Source organism: Monopterus albus, unplaced genomic scaffold (assembly GCF_001952655.1).
Source record: "Monopterus albus unplaced genomic scaffold, M_albus_1.0 scaffold34.1, whole genome shotgun sequence".
Taxonomy (NCBI): domain Eukaryota; kingdom Metazoa; phylum Chordata; class Actinopteri; order Synbranchiformes; family Synbranchidae; genus Monopterus; species Monopterus albus.
The window spans coordinates 5,324,377-5,348,173 of record NW_018127914.1 but is presented as its reverse complement, the minus strand read 5'-3'; the positions used below and the strand labels follow the sequence as shown (position 1 = coordinate 5,348,173).

Genomic DNA, 23,797 nt, shown 5'->3' with positions numbered 1-23,797 from the left:
TATAATCCCAGTTTTTTCCAAAAGGAACTCTTTGGATCTTGAAATCACAAGGTCAGAATTAGCCTCTGTGATATTGAGACAAATATACACATGCACCAATGTGGAAAAAAGTACTTTTCTCACTTACATTAAAAAAGAAAAGTAAACTGTGTAGTTTGTTCAGGCTGAGTAAAGATCATGTATTCAGACTTTTATTACAATAAAAAATGATTCAGTGCAATTTTATTGGCTTGACATCTGTTAATAAACCATAAAACAGACTGCAGCAACACATATTTTCTTTATTTCTAATTCATAATCTGTATTTGAACATACCTAGAATTCAAAATCATGCTCTATTAGTCAACACATGAAATGTTTGTAAATATTAGCATGTGCACAAAGTTGAGATGGTGGATACATTACAAGCATATTTGTGAATAAATATGTTGGTATAATACATGTGACATTTTTACAGTGGTCTTTTTCCTTCAAGTTTAATATTCAGCCTAAAGTACTTTCCTGAGACACATCACATCAGAAAACATTAATAACATTACATACAGATTAAAGAGCTGGAGCTGATTTTCACTCTTGTCCAATGCCCTTTTCATTAGTTTTATATACAACATAATTTAAAAATAGGCGTATCTATTTCTTGAAAATGTTCTTGCATCCCATTCAAGCGTAATAGACTCCTTAACAAGTGACTGTAACATTAGACTGGTTTACTGTGAACCAGAGGAGAAAATATGACAATATTCAGTGTTATGGGATTCATACGATTGAACAAGGGCAAAGAAAACACTTGGAGAGTAGACAGTGCAAAGTCTGAGTCTAGGCTCTGTGTCTTTGACAGTGCGATGCAAAGGGCCTGAAGAAAGGGTGGGATGTTGTTACATGTGTCGCTTAGTAGGAGGTGGTGCAGATGGCGGCTGCTGCTCGTTGCCCCTCTGCTGTGTGGCAGGGGCCTCAGGCAGCATGAAGGAGTCAGTGGAGTTGGTGCTGAGGCGAAGAGGAGCCAGACGGCGCAGGTTGCTGGGGGTCCAGGGCAGCCTCACCTGGGCTCGCTGTGAAGGAGCAGCAATACTACTGTCAACCTCAGTGTCTGCAAGCCACGGAGGGATGTGCATCGATGCCGTGGGGTCCGGATCTGGCATGAAGGTTGGGTTCTCAATTCCAGCTGGATAAAAAAATTAAAACTGAATTAGTACTGACAGAGTCTGAGGGTTAAAAATAAGTGAGCAAGATGGAGGGTTTGTGTGACCTCCTGCTCTGTAGGTGACCCTCATGGGGAGAGAACCTGGGACATCATAGCCGTTGGCGCTGTCTGCCTCTGAGAACTCAAAATCTAGAGGAAGACGGATGATTAAAAATATTTCATGAAGTACTTGATTAGTTTAGGACTTGTAGTTTTTAAAACTGTAGCAGGTACAAACCTTCATCCCCAGAGTGGTAGCTTTTACATTTGTCTGCTGAGTTTCCATTTGGCTTCTGCAGTAGGAGGAGAAGTCACAGAATTTGTAAATTACATGTTAAACATACACAAACAACATTCAGTCAGCATATTCTGACTAGTCAACTCTGAAAACCCATCTTTTTAGACAGGCCTTTGGTATTTAGCTCGTCTTAATCTTAACTCGTTTTTAACTCGTTCCCTGTTGTTTTATGCTGTTTCTTATTCTGATAGGGATGTCTTTTATTTTGGGGTTTTTAATACTTTGTAGTTTGTTTTGTATAGGTTTTTGTTTTAGTATTGTCTTGTATTAGTGTCCTTTTGTGAAGCACTTTGGGCTCCTGCCGAGTTGTAAAGTGCTACATAAATAAACTATTATTATTATTATTATTATTATTATGATAGTACAGCTGGGTATTATTTGCATTCTTTGGTACTAGTCTTACAATACCAAAATGATACTTTTAAATTACCTCACTGTGATAAATATAGTAACGTTTTCAGTTGTTATGTGATCAGAAAATATGTTTGCAAGATTATAATTCCAGACTAGGAAGATATTAGATTGTAGATTTCTGTACTCAGCAGTTTCATGTATGCTATACTGTAGATGGTCCAATGAAAATAAGTCCTTAGGCTCTGACCTTTTGTTGCTGGTCTTTCTTTGTGTGCTTGCTAATTTTCTTTGGTGGAGCAACTCCCATCTTTGCAGACTTAAAGGACTCCAAACGTCTCCTCATGGTCCTCTGGAAGATCTCCTGCACCTCATTTTCATCTGTGTTGACACTGAAATTGCTCCGGCTGTACCTGTGCAGGTGCTACAAACCAGAAAACAATAGACAAGAATGGAAGAGTCAGTGTGAGTATTAAAAAAGCACAAGAAGCCAAAGAAGAGTTTATCTTAAGTTTCAGCCAGTTTAATGACAATGTAATAAAGATATGCTTATAATGAAGTAGCTGAACCTGTTTCCTGCCCTTGTACAGATGCTGCTGCAGCAGGTGGTGACTGTCCTCAACTCCATTCATTCCTTTTATGGCCTGTTCATGCACTTCCAGGCACACTGACGGCACAGGATCTCTTCTACATGGAAAACAAGTTAGTTACTTGATGCAATTTCACACTCAGGCACAGCATTAGTTTAGGCTTCTCATACAAAATATTGTGTAGAACTGGAGCTAGGTGGTCAGTGGTCCATATAAAGTTTCTCTTATTGATTTGTTTCCAGTTATGGAAAAACTGTTGAGGCCTCCTGTGGTCACCAGGGGGCAGTGTCTGAGCAGATCTAATGTAAGCAGATGTTCAACTCTGGTTTATCTCTCCTGTGGTTATGTTGGAGAGCAGTTAAAGGGTTTGCTCACCTCATACTGGACCCCCTGTTATAATGGCTTGATGTGTCGGCCATGATGTCAGACATAACCTCTGAGAATTTGTCATCAAACTTTTTCGTAAAGTCAATGAATGCACTTTCATTGCGGATAAACTCCAGAGAGCCTTTGCGTTCACCCTGCAATAACAAGACCGCTGTCCGTTACACATCATAGTATGTCCACTTGAACAAAATATACTCGACCAAACAATAAATGACCCTCACCTCAGCCACATAGCTCATAGCATCCTTGAGGTTCAGCCGATGGAAGACGGCGAAGATGTTGTCACGGTTCTTCCTCACTGAGGGCTTCAGCAAAAGCTTTGACAGCCACTTGTCCTCAAAATTATTCCACCTTCACATCGAGTGAAGAGAAAATTGTAGTTTCATTCAAACTCGCTGAAGAAAATTCACTGCAGTAGTTCAATTATTTAAGTTGGCTTTACATACTTGTCCCTCATGTAGTTATGTCCTATTTGCCCAGATATGTCTTCTATGGCAACTAGCATATGATCAAACACCTATACAACAAGAAGAGAAAGACTGTAACAATTGGAGAATGGTAGTTTATAGTTCCTGCTGTTGTGGAATATTTTTGGAGCTTTACCTTGTTCTGCACTTTTTCTATGAGTGAGTCCTCAGACACTGAAGCTTTCTTTACATTGAGCCACGTGACCAGGGGTTTCATTGTTATTCCCTGCAAAAAGGAAAAAAAATTCATAAATGTGTAAAATTAATAAAAGTTAAATACTGTAAATGTTTGTATTGCATAATTAAACTAAAAATACAACTGTACTAATATACTATTTTACCAAAATAACAAGACAGAGAAGTGGTCACCTGAATAATGACAGTGAAGTACACTACAATGAGGGTGGTGCAGAGCATCAGGTTCTTCTCCTTTATCCTGGTCTCATCTAGCATCACAGCCAGGCCATATGCAACAGCCCCTCGCAGGCCACCATAGCTGATAATCACTTGATCTATAAGCCCTATGGGGACCAGCCTGAACCTATTCAGGATCCAGGTGAGGATAAATGTTCCTGTAGTACACACACATAAAAACACACAAACACAGTTTGTTTTGTGACCCTTGACATCGTGTTGTGTACTGTTTCCACTCAAGACAGCATGAGACATGCTCTCACCCATGAATCGGTATATTAATATGAAGAAGAGCGTGAGCAGGATGAAGCCTGTGTTCCACACCCAAATTGTCTTATCAATGGCCGAGATGCCAAGGAACACAAAGATAATGGTTTCAGACCCGTTGGCAAAAACCTTCATGGCATATCTGACTGTGTTGACAGAACTTTCATCCATGTTTGCATTGATGTATTTCTGGCAGCATATACCACAAAAGACGATTCTACAGAACAGAAATACAAAAATAAACTTCATGTGACTAATATGTTTAGGACTTTTATGCTTCACTAACAGTCAGAAGTTTTAGATCATTTCCATTTTTCCAGTTTTTATTAGTGTATTTCAACAGCCAAACACACCTGGGACATTCTCTCTACAACTGAAATCAAACATATCTGGGGCTTTGCTTTCAGTCATTATCTGGAAAGTCTGGACACCGTGCTGCCAGTCCATCACATGAAGCCGGTCGCTTTGTTGTTTCCTTCTACACAGCCTGGAGGTGGTAGACATTTTTCGTTTTCGGTGACTATGTTTTCTTTTTATCTACTTCTTAGTTTTGTAACATTTAAGGTTAATCACTGGGCTTGAACTGTTGACATGTCAATAAACACTGGAAAACTGGGGGCGTTCTCAAACTTTTGTGTGAAAATCCTTCTTTAAAATGGGCACAACAATAAGAATAAACTTCTTCCCTTGAGTACTCACGAGAGGATGGCAGACAGGGATAGCATCTCTGCAGTCAGGTAGGAGAGGTATCCCAAGATAAAGACAAAGCCTGCCTCAATAATCTGGATATTTTTAGTGCATCTGGTCAGAAGAGAAATCAGGATGCCAAATGCAAAGCCCAGGAGGGAGCCACCAAATGCCACCACAAAGAAGGAAACTGGAGAGAAAGACTTAAGTTAGTTTCATGTTATCCAACACAATTTTTATATATTCTATTTAATGGACACTCTTATTCAGTATTGCCCAAAGTAAACACCTCTATGCATATATACAGCATCTCTATAACCAAACCTCATTACACCATATGCACAGTTACATTCTATTAATAGGTAAATAAATGTCATATATTACTTATTCCTTTAATGATCTCCACAGCATTAATTTTTGATCCTCCAAGTGTAACAAATGCATCACATACATTGAAGAGTACCTGAGAAAAAAAGCAGAAAATAAAATGATTGATCTCTGAAGGTGGAATAATCTAAAAACAGATATGACACATAATCTGATCTCTATCTATTAATATCAGTTAATTCAATTAATAAGAATGTTCTTATTTCTGTAATAACTGTTTATCTGCAGCTCCTCTGTTGTCTTTGAATTGCCTGTCACAAGGTCTTTTCAAAGTTTTTTTTGGATATTTGACAATCTGTTCAGATAAAGTAGGTAGACTTTTTTACAAACTTAAGAAAAATTTGTTTGTTTTTTAACTGACCTGTTTTTTGTTTTTTTTTTGGCTTACCTATTCACGTCAGTGCCTTATTGTTATCCTCATATAAATATATTGTAGCACTGGGGGAGGAGAGACACTTGGCGGGATCCCCCATAATACCCCTGTGGACAGGCTGTATATAGTTCAAGGCATTGTGGTGGTAGTGTGTGTGCAGTGCTCGATGTGCTCTATGTGTTTTCCAGCTGTGTGCAATAAAATAGCAGCTCGTGAGAGTGCAGAAAAAGCCAAACTGTTCTCCGGCTCCTTCAATCCAGCCAAAGTTACAAAATACTGTGAATTATTATTGTTTAATAAGATTTAATACACAGTAGCTTCATCTTTATGTGAGGGGAACCATATGGGGCCAAAACTTTGTCCCGTCAGTCTAGAGTGAAAGAAGAACTGGGAATGAGACGGCAGTGTGCAAACGTTTTTTTGTGTGTTGTTGCTCAGCACCTGCAAAACCTACTGATTGAGTCTTAAAACCTTATTAACACATAATTAGAAAGGTGTGGAAAGTCAAAACCTTTTAACTTTCTTCCACTACTCACTGTAGTTTCAGCTGACTGAATAGAATGGAATTTTATGCTAGATAACACATGCAAGCAATAATCACCTCCCTGAGCACATTGATTGATCAGTGAGGAATAATGCCCAGACAAGGTGAGGAGACCTCGGGCAGGGTAAAGATCTGTGCTTGTATTCTTTACACTTTATGATTGAAAGTGTACTTTTCAGAGCTAGATGTCTCTTCTGCTTCTCAGTTAACCTTGAATATCTCTGCAATACACACCACTGTCACGCCATCATTGAGCAGCGACTCCCCAAACACCAAAATGAAGAGGACCTCGTTGACATGGACTTGCTCAAACACAGCGATGACAGCTACTGGGTCCACAGCAGCAATCAGACTGCCGAACAGAAGATACTGCAGAAAACCGATGTCCAGGTCACCTTCAGAAGACAGGGCAGGAGATACACTGAATCTGGCTTTCATTTACTGTAACTGTGCATTTGTAAGAGAGCAGGCACTTTACCCATCCTGAATCTATAACTGCTTTAAAAACCTATGTCAGGGTATTCTGAGCCACTGCCTGCTCTCTAATCACTTTATCAGTAGCACAGCGCTATGCCAATGGACGGCTTATGACACAACAGGCCCCTGGGAACTGTAGCTTTTGACGGAGGCCCCTCAATCTGAACATCCCAGAGTGATAATGACTCCTTTTAGTGTGTCAAGCAGCTCCCTAATATGAAATAAAGTGAAAGTCCCTCTTACCCATGGCTCCTCCCTTCTGACACCCCCACAGTGACAGCGCCAAGCTGGCAGCATTCCAGCAGGTCCCAATGATCGCATAGACCAGGATGCCCCCCAGGTTGCCAAAGAAGAGCTTGTTTGGCATAGAGTACCCTGTGTCTAGGATTATTTGAGGCAGCAGGAAGAAGAAGAATGTTCTTTGGCTCAGCTTGAATGTCTGTGCCAAGTCTGCACCCCAAACAATACCACCCAGGATAAAGCCAAAGCCAATGAGCAGGGCACTCTCTGGGATCACGTTGGTCACATGGTGGTTGGCCTCAATAACTGAGGGAAGACAAGACAGTAGTGGGTTTCCATACAAGAATCATCAAATGCAGATTTATAATAATTAATCATAAAGGGGAATATGGTCATTTACAGTCCTGTGGCTGGCAAACTGCAAAACTCCTTCAGTGGTAACCACATCATAAATCTAAAACTCTTGTGAGATTACAAAATTTGCAAATGATCAACTGTTCCACTTGGCTGTGAAAGTGTCACTTCTTGTTCTGGGAATATAATTAACCAGCCTGGTGGTGCATTTAAAACTTCACAAATATCTCTGCATAACCAAAACCAGACTTTAACTTAAGGCTACTTCACTTAATGTCCTGACAAAGTGTCACAGAAGCTTATGTAATAATAAAACCTACTTAGTCATGACAGTCAACTCATTGATTCCTTTTTTCCAGCCCACAGGCCATGACACTTATTATGTTTCATCCAAAAGTAGTTGAAAATTAAGTGACATGTCGATGCTGTGTTTAGATTTGTGCTTGAGTCTGGGTTCAAAGGAGATAAAAGGACAAGTAGATCAATGAAAACATTAAATATGGTGCATTTTAGCACACAGGTTTTGCAGTAAGATCAAATATTAACCAGTGCAGTGATTCTAAACCTACTGACAATCTGTGGAGTTTCTAACACAGGACAAACATAAAGAAAAACAGAAGATACTCTTCTGTTCTTTAGAACAGTAAGCTGTGCTGATAACGCTGTTTGTTACAATATGCAAAATATCACCCTGTTCCAAAACATACTTTCACATTAAAGGCCCTGAGAATCTATGTTCTCAGTCAGGCTCTTAATATGAGAGAGGGAGTCCAACATGAATAAAACAGTCTGTCAGAGTTAAAACACTTTTGGTTACTTCACTTCAGACTGAGTGCTTTGGTATGTAGTCATGAATATTTAACCTTATATACAGTGGTAGAAGAAGTACTCAAATTGTTGACCTATGTAAAAGTAGCAGTACCATAGTGTAAAAATACTTTGTTACAAGTAAAGGTTCTGCACTGGCATCAAAAATATACTTAAAGTACCAAAGCTAAAAGTATTCATTATGCAGAATAGCACATTTTACATTATTGTATATCATAGTATTGGATTATAAGTATTGGTGCATTATTGTGCACATTTGATCACATTTAATGATGCAGCTGGTAAAGGAGCTCATTTTAACTACCTTACATGCTTATAATTTGAAGTACTGCTGAGTATTTTGTTAATCCCCAACCAGGGCTCGATAAAGTTAAGTCAAAGTATGAAGTAGTGGAAAATGAAAATACTCAAGTAAAGTGAAGATACCTTAAAGGTATGCTTTAGTACTATACTTGAGTAAATGTACTTAGTTACTTTCCACCACTGGTTATAGAAACGATTAAGGTTTCAAACTAAAAGCTATTCCCAGATGCCTTGCTGGCAGCTCCACTGCATCAGTGTGTGTGTGAATGGGAGGCAGACTGTGTAGCGCTGTCAGTGCGGTCCATTCACCAGTGCCTCTTTTAGAAACCTATATTCTGTTTAGAAAATGTAAGAAATACTATAATGTTAAAAAAAATCATTCATGCAATTGTAGTAATGCTTTTGGTTCGTGTGTATGGTTTTTGTGCGTGTGTGTGTGTGTGTGTGTGTGTGTGTGTGTGTGTGTGTGTGTGTGTGTGTGTGTGGCAGGATTACAGACAAACAGCTAGATGGACCATCAGCCTACTTGGTACAGATGTTGATGGGGACCAACCCTAGAAGTGATTTTAGCTGAAAAAGGTCAAAGGTCACAAAAAATAAAATAAAAAAATCCCGCCACCCCCATATTTAACACGAGGTAAAAATCAAATCTCCATCAAAAGAAATTTGATACACATACTGTATGTAGGGTGGCAATGTCTATCACCAGACCAGATTTGGATTCTGGATCTGACGGCCATTGAAAGTTAACACTGAAAACCCAATTTAATGCATATTTTCTGCTATAACTTGACCTATAATGAAGATAGAACCATGAAATGGTAAGATGCACAGTATAACTGGATCTGATCCAGATCAAAGATTTTAGGACACATTTTGTCTTGTTCTGAATCTCATTTTTCACAAGGGACCCATTTGTGTGATCCATTGTTGTACCTTGGCAGAGCTACATGCACTCTCTGAGTGCTATTGTTTAACAGGAGGTGGGCTGAAACTATCTCAACACATCTTTTGTGACAGAAGAATCTGTCTGACTGCAACATCTAACAGGCTAAAGCTTTGCTATTTGGGCCATTCTTCTTTTCTCATCACATATCATCAATAGTTATCCATGATCCAAAGCTACTAATCTACATCATTAAAAAAACATTTTTTAGCACATTTTATGTGATAAAATGTGTTACATACCCATTTTAGCCAAACCAGCCACCAGTATCCACAATGCAATTAGGTAAGGAGTCTCCACATGGTCCCAGCGAAACCTCACAATGGGTATTCCTGTGATGTTGGAGCCACTTTCATCCTGACTCAAGTTGGACTTAAAGTCTGACAGCTTCAGATGGGGTTCTTGATGTGTGAGTGCCAGTTTATCCTTCATGCTTGTGGCCGCTGAGACAAGGTGGATCAGCAGTACTGGCCCCAGCACCCAGAGGTGCACACATCCACAGTGGTGCATTTGATCAAAGAAGTAGAACAAATGGATTGAAAAGAGATGTCCCTTTGCCTTTGCTGGAACAACCTCACATGTCAAGGTGGCAAAAGTGTCAAGGCTGAACTTCCAGACAATATGTTTCTGGGTTTGTGCTTCTTCTGTCTTACTCACTCTTTTTTACTATCTTATCACTGCTTTTCCTCATCCTTTCCCTCTAATGCTCCATCTTTCTACTTCAGTCTGTGACTTTGTGTTCTCATTCCTCCTGGGAACTGTGGCCTGCAGCAAGCAGGGAACTCAGAGGTGTGCAGAACATTGAGTTAAGCCTTTTATATGTACAGTATCTCCTTTATAACCTGTGTGTTTAGCTTGGATGATTAAAGGAGGAGGAACGGATGTCCATGAAAGGTCTCCAGTTATTCACTCACATTGCTCTGGTTGTGCTTTCTTCTATTTAGCACATCCTCACAATTTTTTTTAGTGTGTGTCTGGGAGTTAGGGTGTGAGTGATAGTGCAGAGGTCATTCGATAGGTGTTGACTGAATACCTGCATGTGTGAGCATAGGAACATTGCAACTCATACCTCAGCGGTTAGTAATGATTGACGCTGATGTTACTCAATCTTGGTTAAAAACTCCCTTAACATGAGACAAAGCTGTCCTCCAGCATTTCCTTAAAAAAAAACTACCACTATAAATTGATGCAGCTATAATTCAGTTAACAAAACTTATTCTGTTGTTTAAAGCCAATGATTAACTCAACACAACTCAGTGGACTAATTTAAACTCTCAGAACTTTGTCTTTATATTTTTGTAATTTGTACCAAACAACTTGGTTCTTTCCAGAAAACTTTCAAGAAATTGATAGGAAATAGCAGACCTCTAAAGCAAAGCATTACCAAAATATTTATGGAGAATGATACTGACCAAAGTCCATAAAAAGCCCAAAACCAAAAATGGATTGTTTCTATTGGAAAATACTGCCTGCGTGGTTACAGCCTGATGGCGTTTATTCTTCTGTGCCACAGAGGCAGCTTTATTTGTATAGGACTCTTTAAAGAACAAAATGTTACAAAGTGCTTCACAGAAACACTTAGTACACAAAACGTCAAACATGGACAGAAAAAAGAAAGAAAGAAATACATTCATACAGCCACTAACAAGACACAATAACATATCACATCATCAAAAAAAATCATAATAATAATCTTATCTGATCCCCTCTAAGCTTAAGCCTAGACCTCCAACAGAAACTGGTTGGCCAACCTGAGGGCTCTTCCTGGTAAGTGAAGATGTACCAGCTCCATTGTTTTCCAAAAACTATTCAAAATGCGTCCCTTTGGATAACGTTTCTTCACTGTGTGTATTTTGTACATACGACGTCCTGCTGCAGTAATTGCACCAATTGTGTATTAACTAAAGGTTAGAGAAGCGAGCTTGTTCAGTCCTTGGACTGGCAGGAATAAATTTGTGTGGGACAAGATGACAAAGCAGCATTTGCCCCACCCTCATTAACATCACTGTGGTGCCCTTGAACAAGGCCCCTAACTCCAGCCACTCCAGTGGAGCTGCCCAGTGGCCACAAGTCAGCCTGTAATTGAACTTCCAAGTGTGAATGTGTAACTGCGTGAAGGTGATCAGTTTTCTAAAAACTACAGCACCCAGCTCACTAGGGAATTACTACACTTAAATATAAAAGTGTATAGTTATGACCTGTCTTCTGTAGGAACAAATATTCATGGGGCTGAGTAATGAGACGGGGGAGTCTATAATTAATAGGAGCTTTGTTGATGGTAATAAAAAAAACACAGAATAATACCAGGCTTACACACCATTTAAAATGAAGCCAACTTAGGTTCGCACATTACTGGTAACACAATCATTTTGCCAAGGTGAAGGTATATTAGCTTAAATTGTGAGTCACTAGATCCGTGATATTATAACTGGATGTTTTCTAGCAAACTGTCCTATTTGAGCAGGACAAAGGACAATAGCCTCACTGATTAGATGGGTTGTTTCGATGAGTTGACATGTAAGATCTCTCACAGGTGTTAGCGTGCATGTCCCTGCTAAGAAGTTCCTGTAAGCAACACAAATAACTGATATGGAAACAAATTACGTGTGGTAATATTTGGTAAATAAATTACTGTTTTCACTGTGGAGTTCATATAATTGAACTTGTGTTTTCCTAAGGGAGATTTACAGCATTTAAAATATGTCAGAAACCAACAACACATCTACAGTATCAGATACTGTAAATAGCTGCTTTAATTAATCAGTAGAACAAACTTAGCAATGGTCATCACATTATGTAACTGGATGAACATTTAGCTGCACAGCCTGCACAGTCAAGCATGAACTCCCCTGTTCACCCATATTAACTAATGACTCCGAATATACTGCCAAACAGTGGCTGCCTTCTAACTTCATGCTTTCAATGATTTTAAAACAGCCACAGCTCGGTGCACACTTCAGAGAGAGGTCAACTTCATGGTGAAGTGGAGGGGTCAAATAAAGGCTATTCTCAGAGTGGGAGGTGCAGTTTCTCTATTATGGTTTGTTACATCAAGCTGTTATGAAAAACTTACTTTTGCTCAATAAAATGTATCATATGTGACGCACCCACCAAATGCTTTAGCAGTAAATTTAGACAAAATATTTTACTGTATATTCATTTCATTATACTATAGCTTTTCATTTTGAGATTATTCTGAGATCTGAGGAGTCACCATCTTGATAAGGAGCAGCCAACAAGGCGTGAGAGCAAATAAGAAAAAATGTTCCCTTGTTACTGACCTGGAAGATTTAATAACTAAGAAAATGGGCTTGAAAACATTTAACCTCCACTTCTGAAATGCAGAATAATTCCATTATGATTCTATAAAATGTCCAAATGAAGTCAGACCAGAGACATTATGTTCATACACTGACTGAAACAGGAAGCTTTCCAGTCCATGCACAGACAGGTGGAAAATGAAAGGCAAACCCTGACTAACAGAGTGGTCTCCTCCAGGATGACAGTGCCCCTGTCCACAGGGCACGAGGGGCCACTGAATGGTTTGATGAGAATCAACATGATGTGAAGTGAGATGATGGAAGAAAGCAAGCATTGTAAATCTGCAAAGTTAAGTACAGGCTGACATCCTGTTACAGGCCTGTTCTTACTGAATAATCAAACATTTATGAATCCCATTATCTCCATATCCATTAAAGGTGATTGTTTATATTAAATCCCAGATTTAGCAGGAACTCTTCTTCCTCCAGTGTTTATTGTATGTTACGGTTTGCATTTTACACACCCTGTGCCCTATCTAAACTCTAAATTGCTTCAAGGAAACGTGAGGATTGTGGTTTATTGTTGATGATTTTGATCTGCTGTGTTTTGCAACTCTTTTAATTAAGGACACCCTTTTAAAAACTATAGCTGAAAATCTGTGTATTTTTTAGAGATAAATTGTTCCTGAGTTTAAGGTGTTTAACCTTGTCAACTAGCAAAATGTGGGAACAATACTTTCCACAGAAACTCCACAGACAAACATCAGTGGCTACATAAACAGCAGCTAAAATATCTGTAACACATTTCCTTTGTTGTCACTAATAAACTCTCTGGCAGGTTACTTTCAGCACAAACACTGTTGCAATATTTTGAGCCTGAGGCAGCACAGATCAACACTGAAGTTGTCAAAACTCACTTATCAATGTGATTTCTAGGCAGCTACTGAGTAATTTCCTGCATCATAAGCAGACAACTACTGCCCCATATTTATGTCAGTGGTGTCCACAGTGCTGCAACCCATTTGTGTCTGTTGTGTATTCACAAAATAATGACCATGCTTTGTAATCACAACATGTATTAATGTGGTATTTGATGGAGGTCAAGCTCTTGTTAGCCTCCCATTTATGTCTATTTCATTATTTCACAAGTGTCCAGGTCCAACCAAAGCGTGTGACTCACATTCTTGCTCAAGACTTTGATGAGAAGCTTGCCACTGCTCTAATGTCTGTAAAATGAATATGAAGCTCACTAATCACCACCTTGTATCTTGTTAGTTTTATCTGGGAGCAGTACCTGGAATGTCTGCTACACCTGCCCATGAAATAAAAGCAGAGCTTGATATTCTTACATTTTTTGAACTGAATAAACAAACAAAAAGAAAACATGCTGAGCTTTTGAGGTACTGGCAGGGAGATTGGGCAGAACTAGGTTAACTGTTTCCACCAGTTTCTAGTTTTTATGCTAAGCTAATCTAACCAACTGATGGTGGTGTATGTATAGCTTCATATTTACCATACAGACATGCTCGTGGTATTGGTCTTCTCATATAACTCTCAGCAAGAATGCAAATTCCAAAATATAGTGGATTAGACAAACTGCCTCTTATGGTCTATTAAGTATAAAATTATATATGAAGCTTCTCAATTGAAATTCCAAAAATCACTATATCACATCAAATGGTAGTATAAAATGATATATAAAGTAATAGCAAGTTTTATAGATTTGACCTTTGGAGGAAAATAACACATTTATTAATCAAGGGCTGTACTTAAGTACAACTTTAAGGCACTTTACTTTCCAGTTTATGCTGCTTTATTTTCTGACTTCACTTTGAAAGGACAATGCTTTAGTCTACCTTCATGAATATAAATGAGGTGGTTGAAATATTAGAAACACCTCTCAGTATGATGCAATGCCATTCTGCAAACAAGTACTTTTGCTTTTGATGCTACATTTTGGTTAGTACTAACAAACTTTTTAGGATGCAGTGACAAAGATCCTAATCAGTCTAATTAGGCCATCAACTACCTAACAACATGTAGTTTATCACAAACACAATGTTAAAATCTCTTTCTAGGCCACCATGTTGCTTTGGATATACAGTAAAGTCAGGACAGATCAGCACTCACTGAGTTTGCAGAGCCAGCAGACAATGATCCACAGGGCCACCAGGTACGGTTCAGAGACATGTTCCCACTTCCAGGAAACGATGGGTAAGGTGGTGAGGGTCACGTTCACTTCACTCCCGCTGTCCGAGCTTGAGGCGGCTTCACCATGACTGCCTGATCTTGTGTCTTGCTTTGTGTCTACAGGCTCTATCTTATTGCCATCACTGGCCAGGCTCAGGCCTCTGGACACCATCAGCAGAAGCATGTAGAGGGAAAGTGCTGATCGCCAAGTGGTTGCCATGTTTGAGAAAATACTTCACAAAGCCTTTGGGGACCTGCTTTCAAATACTGATTCAAGTGCTCAGGTCAACCCAGACTGAAAGTCTCTCATAGTTCTCCTGTGTCTCCTACTTTCTTAGGTCTTTTTCACGTTTTCTCACATACTTCCAGACCTATATGTAACCAGAGCATGATGTGGCCTCCTCTCTGCCCAGAATACAGCTTTTTACAGCAGGTGAAGTTCAGCCCATCCTGATGTTTGTTCGTCTCCTCCCACTGTACCTACAGTAGACCAGCTAGTTTGACCACTTTAAAAGATTTGGTGCACTTATCCTTTTTCACTGGCTGTGAATGCTTCATATGTTCACTGATGTTACACTTTTTATTTGAAACTAACTCTAAAATATTCTTACTTGAGAAGCATTTAAGCATGTTTAAAGTCCTTTATTAGACTCACTTCAAAAGAATATTGGTGCAATTCAACTTGATATGAATGTGGCTGAAAGTTGGAATGGGTAAAATTCCACTTTTTTGTCTCCCATGTTTTATTTTCCTAATTTTATTCATGATTAATGACAAACTGCAGTTGTTTGCATTTGTTTCTTGTAATATATTGGTTAGTTTTTCCACCTCAGGCACCAGAAAATTGTTTAAGCAAACAATCTGAGAAGAAGAAAAAAAATGAATGCAGCTTATTGTGAAGAGTTGCAAAGACTTTATTTCATTTATGGGACCTCATGCCAAAAAGGCTGGAAACTATTGATCTAAACCACTTATTTTAAAGTGACAATGAAGGTAAACACTGACATTAATAACCAAGCTTTTGAATGTAACTGTACGTTCGAATATTACTAAACTATTTTATCACAACAGGTGTGCATGGACACGTAGCCAAGGTGCAGCTGAAATAAATAATACATGTAAGTAAAATCACTTTAATTTCGCTTAGATATAACTGGGCTACACATTATCAGATGCCACTGCATATGCAAATTGCAGCAGTAAAACTGAGTCAGATTTCATCAAAAGGGATAGAAATAGTAACCAAAGCTCCAATGAAATCCCATTATAGTTTTATCATAATCATTTTTATGTGTGTTTAGCTCATAATAGATTACAAATACAGAAAACAAGGAAGAGAGATGCAGCAGAGATTCCTGTCCAGATTCAAACTACCCAGGGACAATGCAATCACAGTATCACTTTCCAGTGTATTAGGTACACCTGGCTGAAACTAATGCTTTTAATACAATAATATGGTGGACAAAATAATAGCAATAACAAATACCACTTGTCAGTACAATGCAGCACAGTTCAACAGAACTACTACTTCTAAAATGATCATTGGAGGAGTTTTCCTGAGAGTTTCATATGCTGTAAAGATTGAGGCAAATTTGTGATTTGTGATATTAGTCTAAATATAAAGAAAAAAGAAAGAAAGAAACAGATTCTACATTTTTATCATGTGTCCTAATCTTATTTCATGTACAGTGTGTTATCACTACTTGGAATCCTTGGAGATATCTCAATTGGACCCTACTGGTTAAATAATAAAATGAAGTGATTCACCCTCCAGGTAGCTTCCTTTTTGTAAAACAGACCCTTTGATTCCCATGACAGTGTGTGCATGTGCTTCTCAGAGTTTTATATAAATGTAGACAGTATGTATCTAATAACATGAAAGCAAGAAGGCAGCTTGACCCATTTGTCTCCCTCACTGGACAGGACTACCTGTTCCCTGAACATCCCCTTCCTTCCCACAATGCACAGCAGCGACTGTGTTGAGCCTTTATTGCCACTATACATGTGTGTTTAGCTGACAGACACTTGTAAATGGACCATACTTTGAACTTCATGTTTTTTTTCCATGACTTGTAAATCAAAGTTTATCTCCCAGCTGATCATAATCTCTTTAGTTACAATTTAAACAGTCATATTAGCTCCAATTCTTAGCACAGGGGACCTCAGGGTAGGTTACTTCACTCTCTCACTCTGGAGAAGTCGGGTTCTGAATCTGGGACACATAAGGAAACATGCAATCGGTGCCTTTCCATAAATCCAGTATTTAACAAAAGTCCTCAAAAACAAATGTACCCAAAATTTGTTTTCTGCTTTTGTATGTTCACAAAAAAGGCATATTTACAAAAGTATTCAGACTTTTAATTCAGTACTTTGTAGAGGCCTCTTTGGCAGCATTTACATCTTGGAGTCTTCTTGGGTATGTCTCTACAGGCTTTGCACACCTGGACTTGAACAATTTATTTTGTTCTTCCTGGCAGATCCTCTCAAGCTCTGTCAGAATGGATGGAAGCGCCTGTGATTTGCCATCTTCAGGTTTCTCCTCGGATATTCTATGAAGTTTTAAGTGGGCCCCTCAGGGACAGTCAGAGATTTGTCCTGAAGCCCAGGTCATAGCCATGCTTACGTTTTACATGTCAACAGCCCAGTAAAGTGTGGAAAAAGTGAAAGAGTCTGAAATGGCCATGCCTTCACAACATGACAAAAAGACCAGTGAAGATCCAGATTAGAAGATTTTTTATTCTAAAAACATTTTAAAAATTCAAAAAGACAAAAACACTAAACTGCCCAAATGTTTTAGTGTTCCAGTTCAGTAAAATCAGGAAATGTTCAGGATTTCTCCTAGATTTGCACCAAAATTTTAATCTTAACATGACCAAAATTTCCACCTAAATTGTTTAAACAAACTCATGTTCTACTAACTATAAAAATGAAGAGGACCTTTAACATGACCTCTTCAGCAGAGGTAATAGTTTCTACAGTAGATTTTTAGACAAGTTCTCTCCGTGTGCTCCGGCTTCCTCCCACAGTATAAACATATGCAGCTTAGGTTGACTGGTGACTTTGAATTGCAGATATCGGATGTCTCATAGAATCAAAATCAGCTTTATTGGCCAGGTGTGTCGGACACACGAGAAATTTGACTCTGGTACATCGGCTCTCAATGTGTATGTACATATCCCCATGCAAGGGGCAAGTAAACAGTAAACCAGCATAACGCTGTGTAATATAACAAAATATGCAGTATTAACAAGCAACGACCAGTGCAAATGATGCAAAATAAGCAGTATAAACAGGCAGTAAACAATGCAGACAAACAGAGGAACACTCATTGAAATGAGATAAATAGGAATAAAACAGAGTACTTAAAACTAGAGACCTGTACAAATCTGTATAATTTGTATAATGTATTGTTAGATATTAGTAAATCAGTCAGATAATTATTAGACATTAATGTGTTAGTAATGCAGTTTACTAAGATTCAAAGCCTGCTCTAGTCTGCTCTGTTTCAAGGTTAGAAGACAGTGTTGATTCTGAAATGTGAGCTACAGTTACCTTGACACCAGTTGTGTTTTTGTATTCATCCCATGTTAGAATTATGTCTGAGTGAATGTTTTAGTTACGCACCACATGACAACACATACACACGTTGAAATTCTTCATTTTAGTTATGATTAGTGCTTGAAGCATGTGGAGCATAAGATAAGAGAAGGAGACGTCGGACTGTCTCCATCTCGTGATGTTTTGTCATTTTTCTTGTGTAAGGGGTTAGCCCAAAAACGTATAAATGTATTAGGCTCTGTGTTTCCGAGAGCTCTTTTTTCCAGCAGCCTGCCTGTGGATGTTTGGAGGAAGGAGCCACCCAGGTTGTGTTTTGTAACTTTGCTTGTGGTTTAAATAAATCAGCACTAAAATGAAGAAAGACGGACTCCTTCATTATTCAGATCTGTCCAATAAAAGAACTGGGGTATTACAATATATTTATAGGTATTGCACTGAGGGTTATTGTCCAGTCATACTGTCATTGGTTAAGTGTTCATCAGAGTGATGGCCTGGGGGAAGAAACTGTCCCTGTGCCTGGTTGTCTTGGTGCACAGTGACCTGTAACGCCGTCCAGAGGGGAGGAGTTCGATCAGATTATGTCCCGGGTGTGAGGGGTCTGCAGAAATCTTCTCTGCCCTCCTTTTGACCCGTGAGGTGCACAGGTCCTCCATGGAGGGCAGGTTCACACCAATGACCTTTTCTGCAGTCCTCACTGTCCGCTGAAGTCTGTACTTGTCCTGTTTGGTTGCTGAGTCAAACCAGACAGTGATGGAGGTGCAGAGAACAGACTCGATGATTCCTCTGTAGAACTGTATCAGCAGCTCCTGGGGCAGGTTGAACTTCCTGAGCTGGCACAGGAAGTACATCCTCTGCTGTGTCTTCTTGGTGATGGTCCCGATGTTGTACGCCCACTTCAGGTCCTGGGAGATAGTGGAGCCCAGGAACTTGTAGGACTTTACTGCTGATACAGTGCTGCCAAGTATGGTGAGGGGGGTAAGGTGGGAGGGCTCTTCCTGAAGTCCACTGTCATCTCCACTGTTTTGAGCGTGTTCAGCTCTAGGTTGTTGCGATTACACTACAGGACCAGCTGCTCAACCTTCCATCTGTAGGCTGACTCGTCATCGTCTCGGATGAGACCAATGACCGTTGTATCATCAGCAAACTTTAGGAGCTTGACAGAGGGGTCCTTCGAGCCTAAACTATTCATCTATTACAGAGCTGAGACAATTTGATCAATCAATTTGACAAGTTTGACTTTTAAAACCTTTTAAGTTTTAAGAGATTTTGAGTTTTAAACTAGTCAGACACAACCAGCTATCTGAAGACCTCATCTTCGGCTCTGAGAAATTTTGATGTACATAGACTAAATGATTAATCACTGGCCAAATAATTCACAGATTTTTCAATAATAATGTTAGTCATTACTTTAAGTCCTAACTTAGTGATAATAAGGGCCATGTAGGCAGCTCAATACAATGGATATCTGTGCACACACTAGAAAAATACACAATGATACTTGAAACCTACTTAACTTCTACAGTAAACAGTGTGAGAGTTAACTTGCAAATTATGTGATGGGAAAGTTTACAGAAACGAAAGCTGAGTCACACACAGAGAGAAACATTAGTAAGACAATGAATATACTGCCCATTTAGTAATTTTCTCATTCTTACTTTTTTCTGTTTGTATTTTGAGTAGCACTTGTGTCAGGTAAAACCTTCTGATTGACAAAGTTTTATATTGATAAGTGTTAAAAATCGCCCAGTCACTCAGCAGTTCATCGTCACATAAGTTGTACATTGATATTTTTTAAATATCTGTGCCACATTGTTTTGTTGTTCCTGTGATGCAGCATTTCTAACAAAATGGCAAGGTATGAGAATGCAATTTTGGCCTTTTCAGAACCAGGCTGCTTCAGGGTTTGCAGAGTGAAATTCAAGACTGTTTCATGGTCATACAGGCCACAGAATTAGTGATATGAAAACCGTTACAGACAGCAAGCCTATTATTTACCAAGTCCATGAACATCACAGTTTTCTCAGTGCTTCCCATCTGTATATAATAATAATTCTGAATATCAGCCTTAATTAATCATTAAACACAACCTGGCCATGGATAAGCTGCAGATAATGGATGAACGCATTAAATAACCAATTCATTGAAGGTTTATAATTGTACATGAAGTCTGGAAGAATAGTACTAGGGATTATACGACTAAAGCTGCATTTCCCCCAGAAACTCCCTGGTACTTTTTATTGCCAGGAACAAAAGCCCAAGTACTGTCCCTGGGGTAAAAGTCCCTTGAACTTATTGTGATTTGCATATCAACAGCAGGACAGAAACCCGAGGAAGGTTAGCCTGCTGATGTAAAAGCATGACGGTCAGCAGCAGGGTTGTAAGGAGAATACCTCGTGTAAAATGCTAGCGCTGGTTAACACAACCCAGCAGGTAGAGAAACTATGTTCCTGGGCAAAGTTCCTCTGGTGGAAAAGGGTCTTTTGTTACTGCCCACAACAGGCTAGAAAAGTATTTAAGGCTTTTGTAAATCAAATGTAAGATATTTTAATACCTTTTCTTGGAGTAAACTGAAATGAATATTTTGTAAAACTTCTAACAATCATTGTCCTACCTTGTACTACAAATATTGAAAGCCGATGTACCAGAGTCAAATTCCTTGTGTGTCTAACACACCTGGCCAATAAAGCAGATTCTGATTCTGAAAGTTACTGTGACTATTGTTAATCTTTCAGATAATCACAGACAGTGGTTGTTCTTCATACGTTTCAAAAAGAACATTGTTGTGGCAAAAAGGGGGCAAGGAAGTCTTAAGCATCTGAGATTTAGTACAACAAATACAACTGTATTTTTTTCCCAGTACTGAATGTAGCTGTTTGAGAAAGGTCATACATGTTAATCTGCCATAAAGTCTGTTTATAGTGGCGAATTGCAGAGAATGTGATGGTAAATAAAAGCAGTGAAACCGACATGGAAAAAGGGAAATTAAAGTAACAGGACTATGTTGCATCAACACTGCTCAAGAGTTTTCCAAACTGTCAATGACAGTAAAGTCATGGCTTGGGTTGAATTAAACCTGTTGCTTTATGCTAACAGACTTACTGGATCACGGTCACGCGCTCGCGCTCTGTTCGTTACCCAGCATTCTATGGGCGTCGGTATCAAGGAAGAGGATACGGGTGGGTCAGTTGAATAAGTTAAAACACTACGTCACATTTTTACACACAAAATTGTCATTTTGCTGGTATATGTGTAGCTCTTTAGTCAGTCTCGAATGTTGGTGGAAAATGTATTTTACGTTTGTAAATGGCTCTAAAAATAGGAAGCAACAGGGTGATCGCAGGCAAAGTCCTCGAACTTGGTGTTGAATTTGTCGCCGGTAACGAACGGTCGCTTGTCGCCAGTCACTACTTGCTAATCGCTTAACATTAGGCATTTTGTATAAAGGTATGAAGGCAAGCTAACGCCGCCTGGAAACTGTCCAAACCCAGAGACAGTGGGGTTTTATATGTAGAAGAAGCTGATATCTGACAGTGCGTGACAGAGGCAAGCGCGTTCACGTTATTTAGGCTATCATCTGTTTGGGTTAAATGGCTGCTGGAGGACAACCAAGACGTTTTATTCTATCAGGGGTGACATTCAGGTGGCAAAAAAGAGCTGGCCGATACACAACAAGAGTAGAACTCAACACTGAAACTTGGGCACTGAACAGGTCAAAATGACACAAGGCTGTTTAAATCCTTCATGTTTTATTTTAGCATATTTGGTCACCTTTGGGCAAGTTAAATATTTTCTGTATATTAGAAATGAAAAAGGTAAATTCAGTCCCTGTATCTGTCCTAGGTTTGAAATGAGCCTTTCTTCAAAATGTCCTGGAAGAGGGATCCCTCCTCTTGCTCTGACTGAGGTTTCTTCCATTTTCTCCCCATTAAAGTTTTTTTGGTGAGTTTTTCCTTATTTGACTTGAGGGTCTAAGAACAGAGTGCGTCTCTAAAGAACAATTCAAGCAAAAAGAGAAAGTACAGTCAGAGATTAGAGGGCTGATTGATCACTTTTGACTCTACAGTTAGAATACAAATCGCAACCATAAAGAATAATCGTCTCTGATGTGGTTTCTCTGTGATCAACGCCGTAGCTGTCGCTGAGGACTCGGAAGTCCTGACCTTAGCACTGTTTCTGGGAATTTGTGGATTTTATTGACTTTCGGTTTTGGTGTGGAAACTGGAACTTAGCCTTTAACCAAAGAGATAACAAGATTTTTTTTTTTTTAATGTATGAGATTATTATGATGTGCGTTTTTGCTCTGTGAGTAATCGTCGCTTCAACATATACAGTGTCCATCACATGTCTACTGTGTCAATAGCTACAGAGGCTATTGGAGGTTAAAGTTTTAATAGTTTAATAGTTTCTCTTGACTCTCTTTCTGCTCTCAGATATGGATCATAAGACTGTGTTTGCAACCTTGGAGACAGTGTGTGAAGACAACATTTCTATATGGTGTGGACCTTCTGGTTTGCTGTATGGCATTGTTGCCAAGCGCCTGCTTACGTGTATGAAACAGATTCAGGAGCACGGCCGAGTCCTGGAGCCCGTGGTCGCCAGCTTCACCTGTCTCTACCACCACTACGACTTTGATGCACAAACACCTGGAAATGGCTACCGCACTCTGGTTAAGGTATGACGGATCTCACCATAAATGCATCACTCTACTTTGTTTTGTTTTTAGTGAATATACTGATGTCTCGAAATACTTGTACCACACTAAATATTTCCCTTTTTTTAAAGATCACACTTTTTTGGGTGTAATGTGCCTTATTTAGTAGTAGATAGTAGAAATATGACAGGAAAAAAGTGGAAAGGCAGTTGAATCCCCAGAGCACCTTGAATGTCTCACAATTTAAAATGATCAGTTGCAGTCTCTGTACCTCTTAAGCAAAATTGACATTGTTTTTTTCATTTGTTCTTTTTCTCTCATTGTCTTTTCCTCCTCTGTTCCAGGTCTTGCAGTCTTGCCTCATGCACATCATTCACAAAGGCCGTTACATTGCTTCCAGTTACAACAATGCCTTCTTCAGGGCCGACCACAATGCCTCTGAGATGGAGGCGTACTGCCGTGCCCTATGCCAGCTGCGTGCCATGCTCCATCTTGCCCAGCAACTAATGAATGACAGTGACTTCGGTCAGCTGTACATGCTGCATGATGAAGACCTGAGCCGTAGGTTTGTGCAGGAGTACCGCTCCATGCACAAAGCCTGTTTCTACGGCCGCTGCCTGGGCTTTCAGGTCGGTCAGTAGGAGTGAATTATTTTCCACAAGGTTTTTTAGCACTGTGGGCTTCAGATATGTGACCGTGTGTGGTTCAAGTATTTAACAGACAGAGGTTGTGTTGTTCTGACCGGTCTTTACAGTATGTTTAAATAACCAGTTCTGATGTCTTTGTAAAAAGTATATGTTACTCCTTTGAATTGTTGCAAACATTTTTTTTCTTTTTACAGTTTTCACCCACACTTCGTCCACTCCTGCAGACTGTTGTCATAAGTATGATTTCTTTTGGGGAGACATATGGAAAACAGCAGTCTGGACTGGGTGAATTTTTTTTCTTGATCTTGATTTAATGGTGTTGACAGAAGTTGGATCCTGTTTTGGCATTTTTAGATTATCTTTAAAGTGAGTTTCTCTCTTGCTCCAGGTCTGGCAAC

The 23,797-nt window shown here is 39.3% G+C and overlaps 2 protein-coding genes across 2 annotated transcripts in view; one reads left to right on the top strand and one right to left on the bottom strand.

Moving 5' to 3' along the window:
* Positions 1-875: 875 nt before the first annotated feature.
* On the bottom strand, positions 876-14,763 carry LOC109958671 (sodium/hydrogen exchanger 3). Its single transcript, XM_020597510.1, has 16 exons — positions 14,484-14,763; positions 6,666-6,968; positions 6,180-6,340; positions 5,026-5,104; positions 4,654-4,831; positions 3,951-4,171; positions 3,643-3,845; positions 3,410-3,499; positions 3,253-3,323; positions 3,028-3,157; positions 2,795-2,940; positions 2,399-2,516; positions 2,080-2,253; positions 1,419-1,473; positions 1,247-1,330; positions 876-1,162 (listed from the first exon to the last, which is right to left on the bottom strand). Exons 1-16 carry the CDS (start codon positions 14,761-14,763, stop codon positions 876-878), a joined length of 2,580 nt encoding a protein of 859 aa, XP_020453166.1.
* A 6,450-nt stretch (positions 14,764-21,213) lies between these two features.
* Positions 21,214-23,797, top strand: part of lipea (lipase, hormone-sensitive a) — an 11,359-nt gene continuing 8,775 nt past the window's right edge. Inside the window, 5 exon segments of the mRNA XM_020597684.1 lie at positions 21,214-21,277; positions 22,532-22,773; positions 23,097-23,381; positions 23,594-23,715; positions 23,788-23,797. The exon segment at positions 23,788-23,797 is cut by the window's right edge and continues 126 nt beyond it. Of these exon segments, the coding sequence (XP_020453340.1) occupies positions 21,247-21,277; positions 22,532-22,773; positions 23,097-23,381; positions 23,594-23,715; positions 23,788-23,797 (690 nt within the window). The 5' untranslated portion in view covers positions 21,214-21,246.

What these genes read in the sequence shown, in the direction of transcription:
- LOC109958671 (XM_020597510.1), bottom strand. Translation starts at nt 14,763, where the DNA reads ATGGCAACCACTTGGCGATCAGCACTTTCCCTCTACATGCTTCTGCTG. An exon ending in TCAGAAGGGAGGAGCCATGG is followed by an intron (nt 6,341 to 6,665) that starts GTAAGAGGGACT and finishes TGTCTTCTGAAG; the next exon opens with GTGACCTGGACATCGGTTTT. An exon ending in AACAGGGGGTCCAGTATGAG is followed by an intron (nt 2,517 to 2,794) that starts GTGAGCAAACCC and finishes TTTTCCATGTAG; the next exon opens with AAGAGATCCTGTGCCGTCAG.